The 22,730-nt window shown below is 39.9% G+C and overlaps 2 protein-coding genes across 5 annotated transcripts in view; one reads left to right on the top strand and one right to left on the bottom strand.

Annotated features, from left to right (window-relative positions):
- The window catches only part of osbpl9 (oxysterol binding protein-like 9), a 238,513-nt gene extending 237,082 nt beyond the window's left edge, over nucleotides 1-1,431 (top strand). For all 4 annotated transcript variants that reach the window (XM_070886876.1, XM_070886877.1, XM_070886875.1 and 1 more), the window contains one exon: nucleotides 467-1,431. In XM_070886876.1, coding sequence (XP_070742977.1) covers nucleotides 467-541 — 75 coding nt within the window. In that variant the 3' untranslated portion in view covers nucleotides 542-1,431. The remainder of the gene's footprint in view (nucleotides 1-466) is intronic.
- Nucleotides 1,432-4,058: 2,627 nt separating this feature from the next.
- LOC139268556 (nardilysin-like) overlaps nucleotides 4,059-22,730 on the bottom strand; it is a 125,607-nt gene continuing 106,935 nt past the window's right edge. The window contains exons 26-31 of the mRNA XM_070886874.1: nucleotides 21,150-21,202; nucleotides 13,351-13,434; nucleotides 11,283-11,373; nucleotides 10,072-10,188; nucleotides 7,442-7,531; nucleotides 4,059-4,986 (exon numbers count right to left, since the gene is read on the bottom strand). Coding sequence (XP_070742975.1) covers nucleotides 4,789-4,986; nucleotides 7,442-7,531; nucleotides 10,072-10,188; nucleotides 11,283-11,373; nucleotides 13,351-13,434; nucleotides 21,150-21,202 — 633 coding nt within the window. The 3' untranslated portion in view covers nucleotides 4,059-4,788. The remainder of the gene's footprint in view (nucleotides 4,987-7,441; nucleotides 7,532-10,071; nucleotides 10,189-11,282; nucleotides 11,374-13,350; nucleotides 13,435-21,149; nucleotides 21,203-22,730) is intronic.

Genomic DNA, 22,730 nt, shown 5'->3' with positions numbered 1-22,730 from the left:
AGACCTCTGGTATCTCAACCGAGTGGCGATTCTTCATGTTAGCCCAACTAGCGAGATTTCGTAGGCTATTCAATTGGGGAGGGCATCATGACCAAGCAAGATCCTGTCCTGATCCAATGTAAACACTGCCCAGCAGAAGTCAACCGAATAGTGACTAGTGGCAGGAACTCTAATTTCTCTCTCTTCCCATGAGTGCTGATGCCAGTCATGCTGCCCCAGCTGCTACCTTGGCTGTAATGCACTAACCCAGGACCGACCAGGAATCAAACCTAGGATCTTCTGGTTAGTGTGGCTTTGTTACATTGGTCAGTGCCTTAAGCCACTCAACAATTATTGGGTCTCTGTGTCTTCTAATCTACAAATCAGTAATGCCATTATATGTTTTATAGTTGTAGTATTAATTTAATTGATAATCTTTAAGGAACTTAAAATGAGATTGGAAACTACATTTGTTCTCTCTCACTAGGTGTTCCATGAAGATGGAGAATGCTGGATATATGATGATCCACTGCTAAAGAGGTTAGGTGGCAATAGATATTAGGATAGTACTTCAAAAATGGCTGAACAGAGCACCATTTAAAGCCTTCAACTGAAAAAGACTTCCCTTTCACCTGACAGAATATTTTGTATCAAGATTCTTAAAATTTAATAAAACTATATAGCTTTGTGGTTACATAAATGCATTCAATTAAGAAATGCATTGTTCAGGTTTCATCTGGTAATATTTTAAGTGGTTCCTTTCTCAGGGAAATTGGACTTTAAAAAGGTGTGGTGGAACTGTTAACATCTTGCAAGAGTTGTGCAGATTCCTCCTTTTAGTGCTGTAGACTGGCTGTTGGGAATGTTTGCTCCTGCTCCACATCAGAAATTTGTAATGTTAGTTGCAGATCTCCAAGTTAGATAGACAAGTTCATCTGCCAAAATTTATGTATACATTAAAAACAATTTCAATAAATCAGCCTAAGAAAAAAATCTTGGATATCTGTACAACCTATTCTAAGTGCACTCTCTCTGTATTGCCATTGTACAGATGTAAGAAAACTGTACTACTTTCATATATTGTGTTCTTCCGAAGTTCTACATGTGCAAACGTAGGGCTTTACTAGAATGTTTCATTACTGCTTGAACCTCTTTTCATAGATATGTGTACATATATATATATATATGTGGAAAATTTCATTATGAACTATGTTTATTGAACTGATGCATAAATGTTTATATATTGCAGATGTAAAATGAAGCCAATGATATTGCTTTATAATTTAACAAACACTTTTGAGGCCTTCTTATTAATTTCAGAGTGCTACATTTGATTGAAGTCTGTATAGAATTTTATTCCAAGAATGATACCTAACTGGGATATGTAACATGATTGCAGCTAGTTTTCATTCTTCTGTTTATTGTAGCAACATAATAAACCTTCATAAAGTACATTTTGCAATGGTCAATGAATTTGCTTTTTGAGTACTTTAATAAAGTGATTCTGTCTATACACTAATTATCATTGAAAGGGCATAATCCTCATTTAAAAATATAAATAACACCAAAGGGATAAAATCATGATATAGTTCTATGGAGCCATTAAAGAACATGTCTATTGTGTATATAGTCTTTTACGGGAGATCCTAAAGCACTTTACAGCCAATGAAGTACTTTAAGCATAGTCACCATTTTAATGTAGGAAACACAGCAGCCAACTTGCTCTCACAAACAACAATGAGATAATGACCAGAAAATCAGTTTGTGAAGTTTTGTGGTTAAGCAGTTATATTATTCTGTTCCTCTCCCCCACACCCAGATTTGAATTAATCTACAAAATGCAAAAAATCATATTACATTATTCTAAAAAAAATTTAGGTTATGTGCATATTAAAGCTATGCCAACAAGAGGGAGAATTACTAAAGACATTGGACAGGACACCGCCCATGTGCTTTTCCCTTTCCTGTAGTCAAGAGGTCTATGAAATACTCAGTCTGTATTTTCCATCCCTTCCTCTTGATAGCTTTGTGATTCACCAACTGGTTATGCATTTAGATCCCTCCTTTCTACTCCCATAATGGTGTCTTTTATTAATACTTTCACTTTTTTGTACTTTCCCTAAACCTTCTAATAACCTGTATTTTGGCACATTACCTCCCAGTCTTGCTCTGGTTGTAGCAAGGACTCTAATTACTACTGTAGTAACACGAACACTGACTTTTTTTAAAGTTGTTTTCCTCTCCCTTTTGCAGATGCTTTTTTCCACTTACTCCATTATGTCCCTTATCTTCATATCCAAGAGGCAAAACCCCTGGTCAAGCTAGCTAGTCATCTAATCAATCAAAGATACCCACAAACTACCAGCTGCTTGTTTATATATTTTCCATAGCTAGAAGTTATTTAGATCCCTCCTTTCTATTCCCACGGTGTTTTTTCCTATTTTGACAGCACCAAACACACCATCCTGACTTGGAAATATATTGGTGTTCTGTCATGGTCACTGGGTCAAAATCCTGGAACTCCTTAACAGCATTGTTGGAGTACCTCCACCCCACAGACTGCAGTGGTTGAAGAAGGTGGCTCACCACCACCTTAAGGGCAACTGCCGATAAATAGTGGCCTTGCGAACGACACCCACATCCCCAGAACTTGCCCTGCACACCACTGTTGCTAAGGATTACTTTCTCCTGTTTGTCACAGGCATTCAGCATTGCATAACTGTTGCAGTTTCAGACTAGTGGATGGTATGGAATGTCTCTAGCTGTTGCTCAAGTCCCATTCAGCAAGTCGACCTAAACACATTTCTTATCGGTGGTTGCCTTGGATACGCTCAGTTTCAGGAACTCCCACATCATACAACTAGCCTGCCCTGCCGTTCACTATTTAATAACTCTTTTATCGTATCTAGCCCAATGGATTACTATTGCACTAGATTTAGATCATTACATAGTACATATGCAGAAGACCATTCAACGTATGCGAGTATAGCCAGCATCTGGCCCTTTTTCAAGTGAATCCAGGTTGTTTACCTCCACTTCCCATATTTATTTGTTTGAACTTGTGCCTTCTTATTTTACTGCCACTTGAATCACTACCTATATAACATGATTTTAAATATTGTAATTTATTAAAAACTGGCTGATAAATATGAAACAATAGCATTGCATACATTTTGTTTCCCCTTCTTCTCCAAAGACAATGGACTTGCTCATGAAACTGTTGTCTCAACACATCAAACTCTGGGACCTTCCTTATCCAGGCCTTTTTTCACATGGAAGCCTAGACTGAGTGCCAACAGGCTCTTTTGGAGCAGCTCATTTTCAGAGAAACACAAAAATCAATGCAGGTTACCCTCTCCGGAAGCATGCCCAAAGATTTCTTTCCCCATCTCACTCAGAAATGACACCCCCATTTTTTTTTTAAAAAACACTTCATGCCCACGGCACAGGGCACTGCAAAGTAAGACCCCTCTAGAACTTTTGCTTACAGTTCAACTGCATAAGATAGCACTGATCAGAGGCTAGTGGAAAGATACATTTTTCAGAAATGAAACAAAAATCAGTTTTGAAAATCAGTCATGAAAAGAAAACACTACAGGACAAACCAAATGTAATTTTACAACATTGACCCAGTTCTGATTTTAAGATGCTTAATGCAAATTGACAAGTGTAGGACATAAACCAGACTTCCTTATTTATACAATCTTGAATTTGACTCCATTCCAGAACCCATTCAATAGAATTTGTTTCTTTATCGGCAGAGTAGGAAAAAAACATTGTAGACTGAAAACATATTCCCTTGTCCATGATAAAAATCATTCCATTTCATGTACTGAACCTCCACCAGCTCAAAAGGAACTGTTAAAATCCAAAATCTCAAATCTAACCAATCACCTCCATACTTTGTGTGCACTTACCCATACACTTGAGAACAACTGATTAAGATTTTCCCTTCTTATTGACCCCCCGCCCCCCCCCCCAAAAAAAATTCAAGTAGATTCTTGCTAAGTAGTAGTTTTAGATTGATATTTAGAAAAAAAGAGAGCAATGATTAATTTAAATGAAACACACCAATTGGCTTTAATGTATGGACATATTTATTCTGGTTACAGAACCAGTAATTCATACATGAAAACTAAAACTTCTCTCACCAAAACTATAAAGCATTAAAACAGACAATGCAGGTCCAAAACAATTCACTCAAAGTTATGTTTAAAGGATTAGAATTTTTCTTTTGCAAACGTATAAATTTGGTCTGAGAACACCAGCTGGTTGGAGAATTAATCACGGCTGAATAAATTAATGATTGCTTCCCATGCAGAACTGGTCGGTTCTCAATAGGCAGGTTTGGATAAAAAAGTGATGGGCAAACACATCTGGACAAGTTCAATACTCTCCTCAACCAAACCCACGAGTTAAGAGCAGGCCTACTACACACATGAAACATTCATACTTTGTTTTCCTTCAAAAAGAATGCTTTGTCAAACTTGTGACTTTTTTCCCTCCAAAGAGAGAAGCAAACCAAACTGCATTATCATCCAAATATTTACTCGCATTTGTGCCTCAATGAATTTTGATGCATCTGCATCATCCTTAGGTGATCAGTGAAGTGTGAAGACCTCAAAATACACTCTTAAATTAGCTTGTTATATTGACACACTTGCATTTGAAATTCCACCACTTTATGATGGAATCTCTTTCCTCTTAAAGCAAAAACACTAAGAATCAGGATTTCATTTTACATGTAAACTGCATATTCTTAGCAACACATTGCAAGTTCTTCCTGTGATCGTTTCCAATTGATAAACATCATTTCAAAATTTTATGATAAGGGAAAAGTTTGAGCGTTGAAGTGAAAGCATGGATATCATTAATGGGAGTTGTATGTGCCATCAGAGGGGACACAGGTAAGAAAGTAATCAGAGACACATCTCCATACATGGACTTTGATTCAAATGTGGCGTCATCAGTGGGTTTTTCTGGTTCATGTTGTCCATGTCCAATCACCTGCAAAACAACAAAGCAACAGGAATTAGTGCAGGAGGATCTCCTTCAATAAGGTTACTCACATATCAGAAATCAATTAATCTGTTGTTTGCATCTTGCAACACTTAGTCACCCTCTCCAATCAGGCAATAAATCAAAGCTGCACAGTCCACATTTTCTAATTACTGATTTTTTTTTTAAAAGCTGCATATGAAAAAGTTCTACCTACTGAAACTTTTAAAATATTGAAAATATTAATTATTCAAACTGAAAACCCTCTGAACAGATAACTCAAGTGCTTAAAATATAATTTTAATAACTGATCCTAACAGTAGTGTTCATTAATTGTAATTTGCACAGTTGAATTTAGTTGGCAAATTTCCTACAGTAACATGGCCATAATCCAAAATCTGTATGCAAATTCATTAGAACAGATGGAGTGGAACTGTCGATTTGTTACACATTCTCAGCAGGGATGTGCACACACCATTTTATTTAAATGAACATTGACCAGGACAGGCAGCTTGGGCGTGTTTGGAGATTTGATCACAAGTCCCTAGGAATGCTGACATGCATCCATCCAAGCTTACACTAACACAAAATCTGCGCAAGGGGGAAATCCCATTAAAACAGCCTGGATTCTACACCCAATTGAGCAAGCTGATTTTGGTAATGCTTGCCTATTAAAATATTACATTATTTCTCTGTACAAAATTATTTTGTTTGCTTGAATGAACAGATGAGCTTGAGACCATTATTCACATCTAAGTTTTTTTTTAAACAAATGTAATTAGCAGTTTATGCTGAATCATTTACAGTATAGGAGCCATTTTATCAAAATACAGAAATCAAATTGAAACAGGATAGATCCCAAAGAGATGGGAGTGGAATGTGATGTGGAAAAGCATTGTGCTGAGGGACCCTCTATATTTTGAACATGTTAGAACCCTACTGTGTAGTAAACGATTCATTCTGCAAAACAAAATTTGTAATAGTTGTTGATTGGAAAATAAAACAATTAATTAATTGGGAAAAAAAAGAGGACAGTGGGTGCTACTTTGAATAGCAGCAAGGGTCCAGAATGCTCATTACACAACAAAATGCTTTTGGTGCCGGCTACATTTTACAACGCAAGTGTAGATGATTTGTGCCAAATCCTTTCAGCGTCGATTTTCAGTTGTGAGTGGAAGAATCTGGATAGCATTTCCATGGATTAAACCTGGGATTCTTCTAATTGTACAGCTCAGCTACGAACAAGTTTGAGGAAATGCACTAAATCATTGGGGGAATGGACATTTAATAAAATATTTTTTTTTAAATACAAGGACAATAACATGTTTGCATTGTACTATTTTGGGATCTCATTCAATCTAAAGCAAATTACATTTCAGGTAATGTCTTTCTCCATGTTGAGGAGCGATTGGGCCTATACTCTGGAGTTTACAAACATGAGAAATGATCCCATTGAAACATACAAGATTCTGAGGGCGATTGACAGGATAGATGCAGAGAGATTGTTTCCCCTGGCTGCAGAGTGTAGAACTAGGGGGCACAATCTCAGGATAAGACCGAGATGATGGGGAATTTCTTCACTCAAGACAGTTGTGAATCTTTGGAATTCTCTACCCCAAAGGGCTGTGGATGCTCAGTCGTTGAGTATATTCAAAGCTGAGATTAATAGGTTTTTGGATTCTAGGGGCTAGACTTTCCCTAGAGCCCTTCAACGCCCGATCGCCACCCAGAAAAACTTAACATTTTGCAATTAATGCTGGCGAGAATTTCCATAATTAAGGTAAAAATAATCGCCCGGCGAGGAAATGGATCTTGCACCAGTATTCTCGGCGGTTAAAGGTGAAACGGGTGGTTCTTAAAATGTTTTTTTTTAAATTTACTCTGAGGCTGCGGTTGGGTCTAGTGAGGGGGAAAACTTTGTTTAAAAATTCACAAAAAAAAGTTTTAAATCATCCCCAAGATAGTTTTACAGTTAATCGCTGTTGTACATTTTTTTAAAAAAGAGAACCTTTAACTTAGCTTTCTTTGCGGAGTACTCACCGAGGGAACCGCCCTGTGAAAGCTGCTTAAACAGGGCGGTTCCCTCGGCGATCTGGACGGGCTTCCGTTGAGGCCAAACTTACACCCTGGTGATTTTCTCGGCGGTACAGTCGGCAGTTTGCTCCCGGCGGACGTCTCGAGATTTGGGCGGTACCATTCAAAAAGCAAGGGGGAAACCTTTTCCGGGCGGTTTCTCTCAATAACAGCTGTACCGCTGAGAAAACCGTCAAAAATGAAGGCGAAAGTCTCCCCCTAGGGGAATCAAGGGATATGGGGATAGGGTGGGCAAGTGGAGTTAAGGTCAAAGGTCTTATTGAATGGCAGAACAGGCTCAAGGGGCCGTATGGATTACTCCTCCCAATTCTTATGTACACAAGAGATCATTTAAGTTTAAGGACAAGCTTTGTGGGTGCACTGCACTTACATGAATACTTAGTTTTTTACTCTTGCATTCCTGGTGGGCTCTAAACCAATCCACCAGGTTTGCTTTGGTGAATGACTGAAGAGCTTGAATCTGTTAAAACAAAAAAAAAAAGAGCATGGTAATAACACATTTGCTGCACTTTTTAATACAATGATATAATTTTGGCCCATTCACATTGCACGAAATGTATCATTGGAAAAGCCAGTTCCGGGCTGTGCGAGAATAGCAGAGAGCTGCACAGCTTAGAGGGAACGTTGGTTGCTTAGCCCCAGAAATAGATAAATAAAAGTCCAGAAACCACTCAGCACAGAAGATTCAGTGATATTTTCCTGCATAGGACCAGGAGCTTTTTGCTGGGGAGTCCCTACTGGATGAAGGTTCCAGGCTGCTAAAAAAAAACTACTTAAAAAAAGTCACTATTTTGACTACCACATTTAGTTTTATTCCCTTTATCTACCTTCCTGTTTCTTACTAATGCTCTTCCAATCAAAGTTCTTCTATTTGCCCACATTTTATGTTTGATGCCATACCACTTTTGACTTAAAAAAATCAGTATCTGAAAACATATACCGTTAATTTAGAATGCATTTTGATATCCATGTTAGTCAGTTTTGTTGAGTCTGACTATTTTATTCTTTCTTACTTTGAGTTAACCTCTAAAATATCACATCCATAGTTATCCTTTTACAATGCGATTTGGTCCCCAATAGTCCTGCTGGAAGAAGGTCCAAATGTATATCTAATTACAGGTATTCTGAAACACTGCATTATAATTGCCTAGCATACAGAACAAATTAATATATCTCCATCACATTGCTAGTTCCTATTCCAAGTTTCCCATATTTTTTCCCAAAAACTGTACACAGTGTTGCACTTTGAAAAGCAGCAACTAAATCACACTATATGTCAGCAACATTTATTGCAGCTTTTAACTGGCGATAGAAATGGCTTTGCACAGCCTTTCCATTGTAATCACCTTGCTTGGATCACACTCAATCTAATCAACATCCAATAAATATGGAGCTTTACACTTGGCACTTCCATAGTTCAAGCCATGAAAAAACAGCATCTATCCACTAGCTCCCCACATTTACAGTGTTAAAATAAGCTGTCTTAGAATCTAGATGTGTGTAGAATAACTAGTACAGGAGTAAGGAATGAGAAGAGTGAGCATATATTGAATGGAACAATGATAAAGCATGCTTCTGATCATCTATAAGGATTACAGTGGATAAATCTATGATACCATCAACAGTGCTTAGTTGCAGTAAAAGCAGATTATAGTACAAATCTAAAGAGATTGTATTGTTTCTGTGTAAGGCCCCATCTAGAGTACTGTGCATAGTTCTGAAGACATGTGATAGTGGAGAGAAGGAGCCAGGGATCATCTTTCAGCCCAGGATGATCCTGTAGTAGTGGGTGGTTTTGGCAAAGTCGAGTGAGGCCCGATGGTGCTTAATGTAGTTCAGCCAGATCTGATTATTAAAGCAGCTGTGGGCCAGATACGCTCAAGTCTGTGCCCCTTGGATATGAGGGAGAGACAATGAGGGGAAAAACAGGATGGGAGAGTGTAAACGTTTTACTCAGGACAAGGGCATCAAAGGCAGATGGTAAGCGAATGGTTGAGCAGATCTACAGCTGCAGAAGTATTGTGTAGAATGGAAGGTCAAAGGATAGGCAATTGGGAGTTTAAACATGCAGTCGCATGTGGCTTGGGGGAGTTTTCCCCCCCAGAAATGAACACAAAAGGAAGTGGGGTTAGAAGGGGGTAGGAAGATATGGTTGGTGAGAGATATAATAAGTGATCAGAGATGGCTTGTCTGTGATTGAGACTATTGGACTAGAGAGGCCACATTAGATAGAAAGGTTGAAGGGGATCGGAAGTTTCTATGAAGGGAGAGGTTTAAGGAGGACAAGAGGGAAGCTAGAGGAGTGAGTTGAGATGGAGATTTAAATCATTGAGGATCAGGATTTGATCAGTGAAGAGGCTGCGGGAGGCCATCACAGGCGGAAACTCAGGATTGGGAGGGGCAGTTGAAAACAAGGATGAGAGGGATGAAACAAGGCGAGATGCTGGAAGGAGGAGGTGTCTTAGGAGTAGGGAGAAAAGACCAAGATGTGTTTTGGTGATAAGGGCCACACTGCCATCATGGCAGTTTGGGGAGGGGCAGATGGTTAAAGTACAGCCAGACAGGCCGGCTGCAGTAAGGAACAAGGTGTCACCACCCATGAGTTAAATGGAGACAAATAAAACAAAGGGGAAAAGACAAAATAGGAAATTTGAAGCTTTCTTCCCCTACCCATCCTATTCTCTCCCAAATTAAAATCCAACATCTATGAGCAACAGTCAAAACGATCAGTCTATCCATTCCTAAATCCTGCAAAGTTGAAGTGTAGCAGTAAAAGTGGAATTAAGGTGGTGTGGTCTACTGCTGAAAAGATGGCATATTCACAGAATAGTTGTACTATTTTTTTTAAATAACAAAACTTTAAATGCACAAGCTAGAAATCAGTTAACATATTAAAATAGCATTCTGAGTCAAATAAACTTCCATGAGCTTGGCTGTAATAGAACAATGCATTGTTGTTTCTTAAATTTCTTACTCATACTTAGTATTTTATCTTAATACCTCATGAGTAAGCCTGTCAAAGAGATATTGTTGTGTAAAAACTTCATCCCAGTTTCTGTCTACTTCTTCTCCTAGATGTGTGTCTTCACACAGTTTAAGCTTTACCAATGCTGTAACCTGTTCAAATAAAAAAAGTGAGTTTCTGGTAATTTTAGGCCATCACTGGAGAATCAACTCAAAGTAGTGTGAATCAACGATTTGCATTTATATAGCGCCTTTAATGTAGCAAGCATCGGAAGGCATGTAATCAGACTAAAATTAACACCGAGCAAAAAGAGAAGACATTAGGATAAGTGACCAAGAGATAAGTGCTGAGGCAGAGAGGTATATAATGAGGGAATTCCAGAGTTTATTGTGGGGCGAAGGAAGTGGGGTAAGCACAAGAGGCCAGAGTTGGAGGATTGCAGAGTTCCTGGAGGGCGGTAGAGTTGGAGAAGATTTCAGAGATAGGGAGGGGTGAGGCCGTGGAAGAATTTGAACACGAGAATGAAAATTTTAACATCGAGGTGTTGGTGGACTGAAAGCCAATGTAGGGTCAGTAAACACAGGGGGTGACTTGATGCAAATTAGTATATGGACTGCAGAGTTTTGGAATAGCCGAGTGTGGAGGTAACCAGGATGAGGGTTTCAGCAACTGAAGGGCTAATGCGGGGCAGAGACAGGTGATATTATGGAGGTGGAGGCAGGTAGTCGTTGTAATGGAGAGAATATGGGATTGGAATCTCAGCTCGGTCAAATAGGACACCGAGGTTGCAAACAGTCTGGTGCAGCCTCATATGGTGGCCAGGGAGGGGGATGGAATCGGTGGCTAGGGAACGGAGTATGTGGCATGGGCCGAAGACAATGGTTTTGGTTTTCCCAATGTTGGAGGAAATTTAGTCTCAGGCAAAATTGGATGTAGGACAAGCAGTCTGACAAGGCAGTGAAGGGGTAAATAGAGATTGTGGCAAGGTAGAGCTGGTTGTCGTCAGCATACATGTGGAACTGGACATTGTATTTTCAGGTGATGTCACGGAAGTGAAGCATATAAATGAGAAATAGTATACACTGCAGATATATTCGTTGTCATTTTTCTGTAACATTTGCAATCAATTTTTTTTATTAAATAAAAGTCCATCGGATGGATGAGATCCAAATAGAATAATTGATCTTCGTTCAAGGCCATATAACATTTTCTTTGAATTCTTTGTAATATAATTAATATTCCTCACCTGAGTAGAGAAGGAGTCTTGACTCATTGTTGTTAGCTTCTTATAAAAGATGGAAAGAAATTCTTCAATTTTCTTGTCTACTACTTCGGTGCTGTTTGATTTCAGATGCAATTAGTAACATTGAAATCACAAACTAGTGATGGTATATAGAAAATTAGGAACCAGTATATGAAACAATAACATTTCATTAAAAATGTAACTGTTGAGAGTGGGAAAGGGGGAATTTCTATTCGGTTAAGACTTAAATTAATGCAAGTTGGTTTTACAAAATGTCAAGTGGTTCAACAGACGCCGAGCATGTTGCAAACCAGATTTGACACCATGCAGTGACACAAAGTGGTGGGAACTAGCCCCTCACACCTCTTTGCTTTGAAATCAGGCTGGGTCTTTACTTTAAATTTACACTGCCAATTTAGCATTTGTACAAAGTGATTTTTGATTCGCAACAATGCTAAACTGGCAGACCTCAAGTAGTGAAGGTCATTCTGTACTGAACAGAGATTGTACAACATTTGATCTGCATTAGGATAGATTACATATAAAAGTTAAAATTATTCAGCTAGGTAATAATGATTATTTTTATATTTCAGTATTGTTAAATAAAAGCTAGGCATTCCTGAAAAATAATTTAAGTCTTCAAACATGCACTGTATTGAATGTAAAACAAGGTATTACACGTAAAACAAGGTACACATTAAACTTTACTTCTGTTGCTATAAAACTATGACTATCTTTTTGACAATATATTAAAACAAGGTGGTCTTCTGAAGTTGGAGCTTAGACACATTGCTGGGCAGAGTAAAACGGCCTCTTAGTCTGTATCTGGCTATGCTCTACCTGACCTAGGTCTATTTCGTGTCAACACTGAGTTAACATTTGAAAGAGATGCGCTACTCCTCAGCAATGTGTCGTATATTGATATTATCCACATTGTCATGAGTGGTGGAACAATGTTTAAGATTTCATATACAATCTCACTCCTGCTTTCAGGACAAGTGTGAGTCAGATGCTAGTTGGCTACCCACAGAGAACAAAGGTGGTGAGTCACACCAATTCCATGCATTGGAGCAAGAGTAATACTGGAAGAGATTTGGGAGCATATTGTCTATCCACCCCCTCAGCCAGACAATTAGGGTGACCCAATGCAATTTACAGACAAGGGAAAATGGATAGGCTCCTCATGCCCACACGCCATACATAAATCCCCCCTGGTGTCACTTATCTCCACGGGGACAGCCATCTTTCTTTACAGTCGATACCTCAAAGCGCTGGAGAAGTACCACCAGCGCTGCCTCCGCAAGATCCTGCAAATCCACTGGGAGGATAGACGCACCGTCAGTGTTCTCGATCAGACCAACATCCCCAGCATCGAAGCACTGACCATACTTGACCAGCTCCGTTGGGTGGGCCACATCGTCCGCATGCCCGACACGAGACTCCCAAAGCAAGCGCCCTACTCGGAACTCCTACAAGGCAACTGAGCCCTGGGTGGGCAGAAGACGTTTCAAGGGCACCCTCAAAGCCTCCTTGAAAAAGTGCAACATCCCCACCAGCACCTGGGAATCCCTGGCCCAAGACCATCCGGGAGGGCACTGAGCACCTCGAGTCTAGTCGCCGAGACAATGCAGAAACCAAATGCAGACAGCGGATTGAGCGTGCGGCAAACCAGACTTTCCACCCACCTGTTCCTTCAACCACTGTCTGTCCCACCTGTGACAGAGACTGTAAAATCACCTAAGAACTCACTTTTATAGAGTGGAAGCAAGTCTTCCTCGATTTTGAGGGACTGCCTATGATGATGATTTACTCTATGTATGCTTTAAATGATCTCTCACTAGAATATAAAAATGAGCAAGAGAAACAGGGATGGGGCAGAAGATTGAAAAAAAAAGGAGCACTTTCAGTCCCTCCCAATTCAAAATTGTGGCTTGGGAGGAGAGAGAAGGGGGTTGACTACACTTGGAAAATCCTTGCACTAACATTAATATTCAAAGTCAGTCCACTTCTGTAATCTTTAATGACCCAAAGACTTAATGATAATAGAGAATAAACTTCAAACAGAACTCACTTAAACTTTGTTGCCTGTGTTTCCACTGTAATAGAGAATCCCAAGATTCCCGAGGTATTGCGGCAGGAAGGATACACATGGTACCTGAAGTATAGAATAGAAAAATATATGAAGGAAGCCACTGCTTTAAATTAATAAAATAAGCAGCCAATAAGCTGCATATTAGTGAGGAATATTGACGTAATACACAGGTTAGATTAAAATCAGGGCAAAATTAGATTGAGGCTACCAATCTTAAATAACCCATGTAATTTTAATTCTGTTTCTCTCCACAAATGCTGTCTGACCCGCTGAGATTTCCAGCATTTTTTGTTTTTATTTCAGATTCCAGCCTCTGCAATATTTTGTTTGCATTATCATGTTAGTCTTGACTGAAATGGATTTAATAGATAAGGTAATTTCATTTGAGTACAATTGTTTGAGACTTGTTTGTACCTATACCTGAATACCTGTAAAGTCACCATCCTGGGCTATAACATAAGAATTAGGAGCAGGATTAGGCCATACCCCGAGCCTGCTCCGCCATTCAAGATCATGCCTGATCTTCGACCTCAGCTCCACTTTCCCGCTTGATCCCCAGATCCCTTGATTCCCCAACGGCTGGATTTTCGCCTTTTGGAGTTTTTCGGCGAAAACAGTAATGATACGTGAAAATGACCGTTTTTGCTGCGCTACCGTTTTCAGGCTGAACTTTTAGCATTGGTGTCTGCGCCAGGGATGCATCGGTAAGGGAGACGTTGCACAAGCATTCGCAGTGCAAAAATGCAAATTTCGACAAATTTAGTGCGGGGCCAGGAGCGTTGCAAGAGAGGCTCTGGGAGGGGGGAAAAAACCCAAATATTCAAACAAACATTCGAAAAACATTACCAAGACCCTTAACTAACTAATCGTTGCAAAAAAATTAATAAAAACTTAAACTTAGCTTTTTTAGCAGGTTTTCCTACTTACCACTGCTGGCAGGGCTGCACCGACAAGTTTTACCACCTGTCTGTATTCTGGTCGGGAGAGTGCCGAAACTCGAATGGTAACGCAATCCATGTCGTTACACATTCACCGCACCTCTCCCTGGCAGTACCTCCCATCGCCATCACAAACAAGGAGCCGAGGATCCCGCCTGGGATTTGCGACCGGGTTTTCGCCGCGGAGAGTCAAAACACGGCGAAAACCAAGTTGCAAACCACCCAAAAATCCAGCCGCTAGAGTCCAAAAACCTATCTCAGCCCTGAATTTACTCAACGACTGAGCATCCACAGTACTCTGGGACAGAGAATTCCAAAAATTCACAACCATCTGAGTGAAGAAATTTCTCATCTCAGTCTTAAATGGATGACCCTTTATCCTGAGACTATGCCCCTTAGTTTTAGACTCAGCCAGGGGAAACAACCTCTCAGCATATACTCTGTCAATCCCCCTCAGAATCTTATATTTCAATGAGATCACCTCTCATTCTTCTAAACTCCAGAATCTACACAATCTCTCCACATAGGATAACCCTCTCATCCCAGGAACCAATCTAGTAAACTTTCGTTGCACCTTAGGATAGACACTGTGGTGCGTCATGAGCATGAGTAGCAGTTCTTAAAGATCGCATCAGACTGAAACTTACCAACAAATTCTCTCAACCAGCAACAAACTTGCCAAATGTTGTTAAATCGAGTTCAAAACCTTTTCAAACCACTTCAAGTCTCATTAGCAAATCCAATGAACCATTATCTCCTGATGTGCTTTCCTTGTCGTTGCACAAAGGGTTTAAAAATCTTCAGTGTCCTACTAAATTAATCAACACACAGTCCTGTACTGGTGCAATATTACTATGCACTTTAAAAAGGGAATTAAAAAAAAAATCTTCTACATTTTAATTTTAGATTTATATTTTTCTTATTTTATGTTTAAACACTAAACCTTCCTGTGCTGGTTATAAACTACACTATGCACATCTAGCTTTCCATCATGTATCGGGGAGCTGGGGGACACATTCGCAAAGTTTGCTTTCTAATTAGCTAAAACAGGTCCCAAAGCCTGTGCTATTAGATAGAGAGTTTGCACACTGACGTTTCACCAAGCTGTATCAGTGGAGCAACTTTTCTTCAGGACCAAAAACTCAATGTACAGAAGGTAAATCAATGGCAGCCCAGGGAGCACAGCAGAACAAGTTATTTACCCTTAGCTCTTCTTCAGCTATCCACTCCGACCGAAATGGAACTCCCATATCTCTACTGCAACAGTTGTCTCCAAGTTCGATTTCTTCTTGTGCCAAACATTTATTTCCCTCCACAAGTCCTCCCAAGATATATATAGAAATGCTCTTCTAACATCTTTCATGCACTCTTGGACAAGATACAAGAAGCTGGTTCCCTACTACAATGCTCAGTGCTCCACTGAACTTTCCTCCCTTGTCCCTTTAAGCTCCAAATACACCATCCTACATAGACTTTTGTAACCTTATATTCCAATATAATCTCGCATTCTAAACTGTGGAACGCCATACCTTCATCACTTTTTTTCCCTTTTAAACCCTTAACCATTATTTTCTGATTTACCTAGACTTGTCATTACTCTTTCCAGCCGTGTCCTAACTCGCACCAAGTCCCGTTCACCCATCACCCTTGTGCTCGCTGACCTACATTGGCTCCCAGTTAAGCAAAGCCTCAATTTCAATATTCTCATCCTTGTTTTCAAATGCATCCATGGCCTCTCCCCTCCCTATCTGTAATCTCCTTCAGCCTCATAACTTTCCCCCCCCCTGCCAAGAGATGTCTGCACTCCTCTAATTCTGCCCCCCGAGCATCCCTGATTATAATCACTCAACCATGGGTGGCTGTGCCTTCTGTTGCCTAGGCCCCAAGCTCTGGAACTTCCTGCCTAAACCTCTCCGCCTCCCTTTCCTCCCCCAAGACGCTCCTTAAAACCCAACTCCTTAACCAAGTTTTAGGTCATCTGCCCTAATTTCTCCTAATGTGGCTCAGTGTCAATTTAAAAAAATATTAATACTCCTGTGAAACACCTTGGGACGTTTTGCTAGTGTAATATATAGTCCCACCTCGTGGACTACTGCGGTAATGCAGCCATTTCTGTTTACAAGAATAAAACATCAGGTGACAAGTCACCTGACAAGTTCCTAAGTTACCAGCCATCTTGGAGTATGTGCGTTTATGAGGTCATAAAGAATATATCACATTGGTGATGAAGGATAGGATTTCTGGATTCCCTAGCTGAAATTTTTGTTGGTGGATGATTCCAGCCAAACAACAGTGAGACTAGAGTGGTCCGTTGTTTGCAGAACAGCTAAATATCCAAGGTAAGTTACAAGCACATTTAGCTGAACTGCCAAAGTCCAGATGGTCGTGCCTATGGGAATAATAGGGCGCTTGGGTGAATTCCGTCACGACAGTGAGACTTTTGGAGTGTATGTGGAGTGGCTAGAAATGTTTTTCACTGCGAATAGTATCGTCAAAGTCCCCGATGGAAACCGTAACCGGGTGGTGTTGGAAAGGAAATGGGCTGTTTTCTTTACTGAAGCAGACCCAGAGGTGTATGAAACCCCGAAAAATTTGCTTCTTCCCGTCTAGCCAAAGGATACATCACTTAGAGATTCTAAGGAAGTTAGAACAGCACTAAAGTCCTGAGCCCCTGGAAATTGATGAAAGTTATCGTTTTGGAACACGAGATCAGTTAACCGATGAAAGTATCAGTGAGTACATTGTAGTATTAAAAGAAGCTATCTACTCACTGTCATTTTGGAAACTTTCAGGACCGAGCATTGCGTGACTGCCTAGTTTATGGGATGAAAAATGAAGCAATCAGAAGAAAGTTGTTTACAACTCCTAACTTGACTTTTGATTTAGCTCGTTAGACAACTATGTCAATGGATATGGCCGACCAATATTCACTAGAATGTCGTGCCATCAGACAACCGAGGTGAATTGCCTGCAGATTGAAACTAAATGACAGTTGGGTCCCAAGGCCTCAGCAACTGGCAATACATTGAAGTCATGTTATCGGTGCCTGGGACAACACATTACTCAAAGTTGTCCATATATTAAGGCAGAATGTTTCTTCTACATGAAAACTGGGCATCTTGCGAAGGCATGCCGACTGAAGAGTAAGCTAACTTTCAAGGCTATAAATAGAAATCCCCAGAGAGTACATAGCATGGAAGAAAAGCAACAGGATGAAGAGATGCAAGTCATCAAGAGCACGAAGGTATCTAACAGTGATTCAAAAAGTATCATCCTCCAAGTAGATGTTGCAGGAACCAGGATACCCATGGAAATTGACACTGATGCATCCGTGAGCGTAGTACTGGAATCGCTATATCTCGACAAATTGCATGATTTTTCATTGGAGAAATCCAAGGTAGAGCTGCGAGACTACTCAGGAGAGAACATTCCTGTGGTAGGTCGTATCACCGTACCAGTGAAATACAAAGATCAATTTCAGGACTTGCGCCTCTTAGTAGTGGCAGGAGACAAGCCTGCCTTATTAGGAAGAAATTGGTTGGGATCACTGAAGCTGGATTGGAGTGAGATTTTTTTTGTTGAAACGAGATTTGCTTCAAATTATGTCATCAAGAAGCATCCGAAGGTATTCTGCGAAATAGGCAGTCCGATCCAAGGCTATAAGGCGAGTGTCAGTGTACAGAAGGATGCTAGATCAGTTTACTGCAAGCCACGTCCCGTACCATATGCACTCAAGGAAAAAGTTGAGCAAGAACTCAAAAGACTAGAGACTGAGAACACAATCTCTAAGATAGATCTATGTAATTGGGCTACACCCATTGTTATTGTACCTAAGTCAGATGGTATGGTAAGGTTGTGTGGTGATTATAAAGTAACCGTAAATCAGCTTCTAGAGGGTAATGTCCCCAATATATTGCCAAATGTAAAAGATTTGTTCACACTGCTGACAAGTGGTCAGATCTTCTCAAAGTTGGATCTTACAAATGCCTACTTATAACTTGATGAGGAGTCCAAGTCATGCTCGACTATAAATACTCATCTATGCCTATATCAATTTAATAGGCTACCAATTGGAGTTTCTTCCGCCCCGCCTTATTCCAAGGGGTGATGAACCAGATTTTGCAAAGTATTGAAGGGGTAGTACGTTATTTTGATGACATACTCATTTCAGCACCAAACAGGTAAATTCATAATAACACATTGAATGAAGTGCTCAAACGGCTAGAGAAGCACAGAGTACGAGTGACTGCTCACAAGTATGAGTTATTTCAATACTGAGTGGAATACTTAGGGCACAGAGTAGACAAAGATGGTTTACATGCAACCAAGGGAAAGCTGGATGCAATTAGAAATACACCCACTCCCAAGAATGTCACTGAACTTCGAACATTTGAGTCTTTTGAACTGTTATGGGAAATTCCTACCAAATTTGGCTAGTGTTACATCCACTGAATGAACTGTTGAAAAAACAGCTCCATTGGAAGTGGTCAGAAGAATGTGACGCAGCATTCAAGGAGTGTAAAAGCCAATTGGTAGAGAGCACTATGTTAGTTCACTATGACGTATCTAAGGAGATCAAGCTAGCATGTGACGCCTCTCCGTATGGAGTTGGAGCAGTGATCTCTCATGTACTGGGGAGCAGAGACCAATTGCTTTTACTTCACACACTCAGTGCCAGTGAGCATAATTATGTGCAAATCGAAAGGGAAGCTTTGGCATTAATTTTTGGGATGAAGAAGTTCCACAAATACTTGTATGGTCATAAGTTTATCATTACAGATCATAAGCCCGACAGCAATCCTCCATCCAAAGTCCCCAGTTCTAACATTAGCTATAGCCCAAATGCAGAAATGGGCTATTTTGTCAACATATACATATGACATTGAGTACAGACAATCAGCTGATCACAGTAATGCTGATGCCATTTTTTGATTGCCATCCCATACACTTGATTACACCCGATAGGGAAGTGTTCTATTTTCCATACATTGATGAACTGCCAGTCACAGCTGAAGAGATTGGTAGAGCAACGAAACGTGACCCAGTTATGTCAAACGTGTATGATTACATCGCAAATGGCTGGCCAAACCAGTTATCAGAGAAAGATATCATCCATTCTTCATTCGTAGGACTGCATTATCAGTTGGTAAAGATTGTATCATGTGGGGTGCAAGAGTGGTTATATCAAATAAATTCAGGTACAAATTATTAGGAAATCTTCATGGCCAGCACCTGGGAATATACTTGACCAAGGATTTTGCACGCAGTTACTTAGGGTGGCCAGGTCTAGATAAAGATATAAAGTACATCGTTAATCAGTGTACAACATGTCAATCGATAAACAAGAAACCACCATCAGTACCAATACAGCCATGGAAATGGCCTCCCAGGGTGTGACAAAGGTTACATATAGATTTTGCTGAGCTAGAAGGACAGCAATTGTTTATTGTGATTGATAGACATTCAAAGTGGGTAGAGGAGTTTCCAATGCGGAAAACAAGTAAAACACTAGACCACTTGCGAAGATTATTTTTTTCATTTGGCCTCCCAGAAGAAATTGCATCTGATAATGGACCACAATTTTGTTCAGAAGAATTTGCACAGTTCACAAGCAAAAATGGTGCGAAACATACCAAGGTTCCACCGTACCACCCTGCTTCAAATGGTGCAGCAGAGTGCACAGTACAAGCTGTAAAACGTGCCCTCATCAAACAAATGTTGGATCCAAATCCAAAGAAACGACAGTTGTCGTTGGACCACAAATTGGCTAATTTTCTAATTATTTATCGTAATACTCCTCATACAACTACTGGTAGAACACCAGTTTCTCAAACGACAGCCACGAATTATGTTCTTGTTGTTAAAGCCAAACTTGGCACAGTCAGTAGGAGAGAAACAATTAAGACAGCAAGAGAATCATGATAGAGGTAGAGTAAGAGAGAGAAAAGTGTGAAATTAAATCAGAAGGTGAGTGTGAAGAACCATCACCATAAATGGTTAAAGTGGTTAACAGGAAGAGTGGTGAAGATATGTGGTCCTCGCACATGTTTGGTCAAGATGTTTGATCATGGACAGGTTAGGTTTGTTCACATTGATCATATTTTACCTACAGATGTGGAAGGAGTTGAAAGTTGGAATGATTTGATTATTCTGACTCATCAGATAGTCTTATTACAAGTACAGTACCAGTAGCACATCCAACATCAAATGTACTAGCAACAAGTCCAAGAGAAAGTTAGAATTTAAGTCCGCGTCCGAGTCAGGCAGACAAACAGTCTGAAGTTGTAGAGAGTTCAAATGTAGATCAAGGGCATTCCTTGAAGGTAAACTTTCCTCAGGATCAGCCTAGAATGAGTCTAAGTTCGACACTATGTTTGGAAGGTTCTGTTCGAGAGCGAAGGTATCCTCTTCGAAACAGAAAACCAGTGGTTAAGTTTGATGTATAACTATGTAAGTTATGTATGATGATTGTTTGTTATAAATACTTTTTCATTAAGGAGGGAGAAGTGTAATATATAGCTCCACCTAGTGGACGACTGTTCCACGTAGTGGACTACTGTGGTAATGCAGCCATTACTGTTTACAAGAATAAAGTACCAGGTGACAGGTCACCTGACAAGTTCCTAAGTTAACAGCCATCTTGGAATCAGTGTGTTCGTTGTGATGCATTGTTTACGACCTATGTTAAAGGTGATATATTAATACAAGTTGTTGTTGATAGCATCCTGCAATATGGGCCTTGTTCTTTCACCTTATTTTCACAATAAATTAGAAAAAAGATCTTGTGGCAGGGCCCCAGACATAATGCACATCATTAAACAGGAGGAGAAAAATACTTACCCAAGCGTTTCTTTTGTCCTCAGAAAATCAAAACAAGGTTCTTCCATGTGCATCTGAAATCCAGAACAAAAATCTCAGCAAAAAAGTATCATGTCCCCAGATGCAGTAAAAAGTAGCCAACTATCCCTCCACATTGTAATTTTGTAATACTATCATAACAAAAAGGGATAAATGTTTATTATGATTGAAATATTTGTGCCAAATTGTTGCTGATTTATTTATGTTTTTGTTCTTGGGATGTAAGTGACACTGACGAGGCTACAGTCACTGCCCATTCCTCGTTGCTCTCAGAAGGCGGTGTTGCATTTCCCTCTTTGAACTACTGCAAATCCTTGCAGTGCTGGTGCACCCATGATAAAATCTACCTCAGCGATGCAGGTTTGGCTATACATCAGTATAACATAATCAAGTCTTAATTGCAGCATAACCCTTGGTACTTGGACACAAACAAAACGTCCCAAATCTGAGTTCCAGTTTGGCACTGAATTAGCTGATCCCAGTCAGGGTAACAGATGGGGTGCTAGAATAGGTCTCAGTTGCCCTTTTAGGAGAGAGAAAATAAAATCAAAGAGGGTTGCTACTTCTGATTGCTACCCAGTGACACAGGCTGGGAAGTGCAGGTGTGTGGACATCAGGATCACACGTGAAAACAGTACATTTGGATCCTGCTGCCAATGGAATTGTACCTCAGAGGCTTCTGGAGAGAGGTCTCTCTCCCGCCCCCCTCCAAAAAAAGGTTTAGAAAAAATTATAGATCAGTGAGTCTGACATCAATTTCAGGGAAAATCTTTTGGATGACAAATCAAATCAGTGAACAGTTGGAAAATCTTAACTTATTAAAGGACAATCAGCATTGATTCAGGAAAGGGATGTCCTGTTTAACCCACTTTTCTAACACATTACTGAGTGGTGGACAGGTGAAATGCAGCTAATATATATTCAAAAGCTTTTTACAAGGTTCCACAACGGAAATTAATGGCTAAAGATTTGGGTCAGAAAACAGAAAGTATGGTGTTGAATAGAAAATTGATTCAGAACTGGAAACAGAATGGGTTACTTCTTTTATTTTTTGTATTTGTCCTCGCAAAGTGGGCAGTGCTGGCAAGGCTGCATTTATTGGTCATCCCAAGGTGCTCTGAAAGCTAGTAGTGTGCTTTCTCTGGAACCACTGTACTCCTAGTCTTGGGACCTTATATATTCATGCACTCGGCATCCATTTACATATTAATTACTATATACACATTATATTTATATTACTAACTTCAAAGATTCTATGATTAACTTCCCCATTTCGCTCCAGAGATAAAGAATTTTATTCATAGTTATTAGATCATGGAATACTTTTTACCACAAGTGTCTATTGAAGCAGAAAGTATTAAAAGGTAAGAAAATCGGAAAGGTAAGTGAATGAGGCTTGGAATGGGATTAGAATGGACAGTTCCAAATGAAGAGCTAGGAATGGTAGAGGTGCAACAGACAAAATTACATCGGATATACGGCACAGAAACAGGCCATTCGGCCCAACCAGTCTATTCCGATGAACTACATCTGTGCTATAATTTCTATGAAACCTAAGCTAAC

This window comes from Pristiophorus japonicus, chromosome 8 (assembly GCF_044704955.1).
Source record: "Pristiophorus japonicus isolate sPriJap1 chromosome 8, sPriJap1.hap1, whole genome shotgun sequence".
NCBI lineage: Eukaryota > Metazoa > Chordata > Chondrichthyes > Pristiophoridae > Pristiophorus > Pristiophorus japonicus.
Note: the sequence above shows the minus strand (reverse complement) of the source record. Positions and strands in the feature narration are given on the sequence as shown.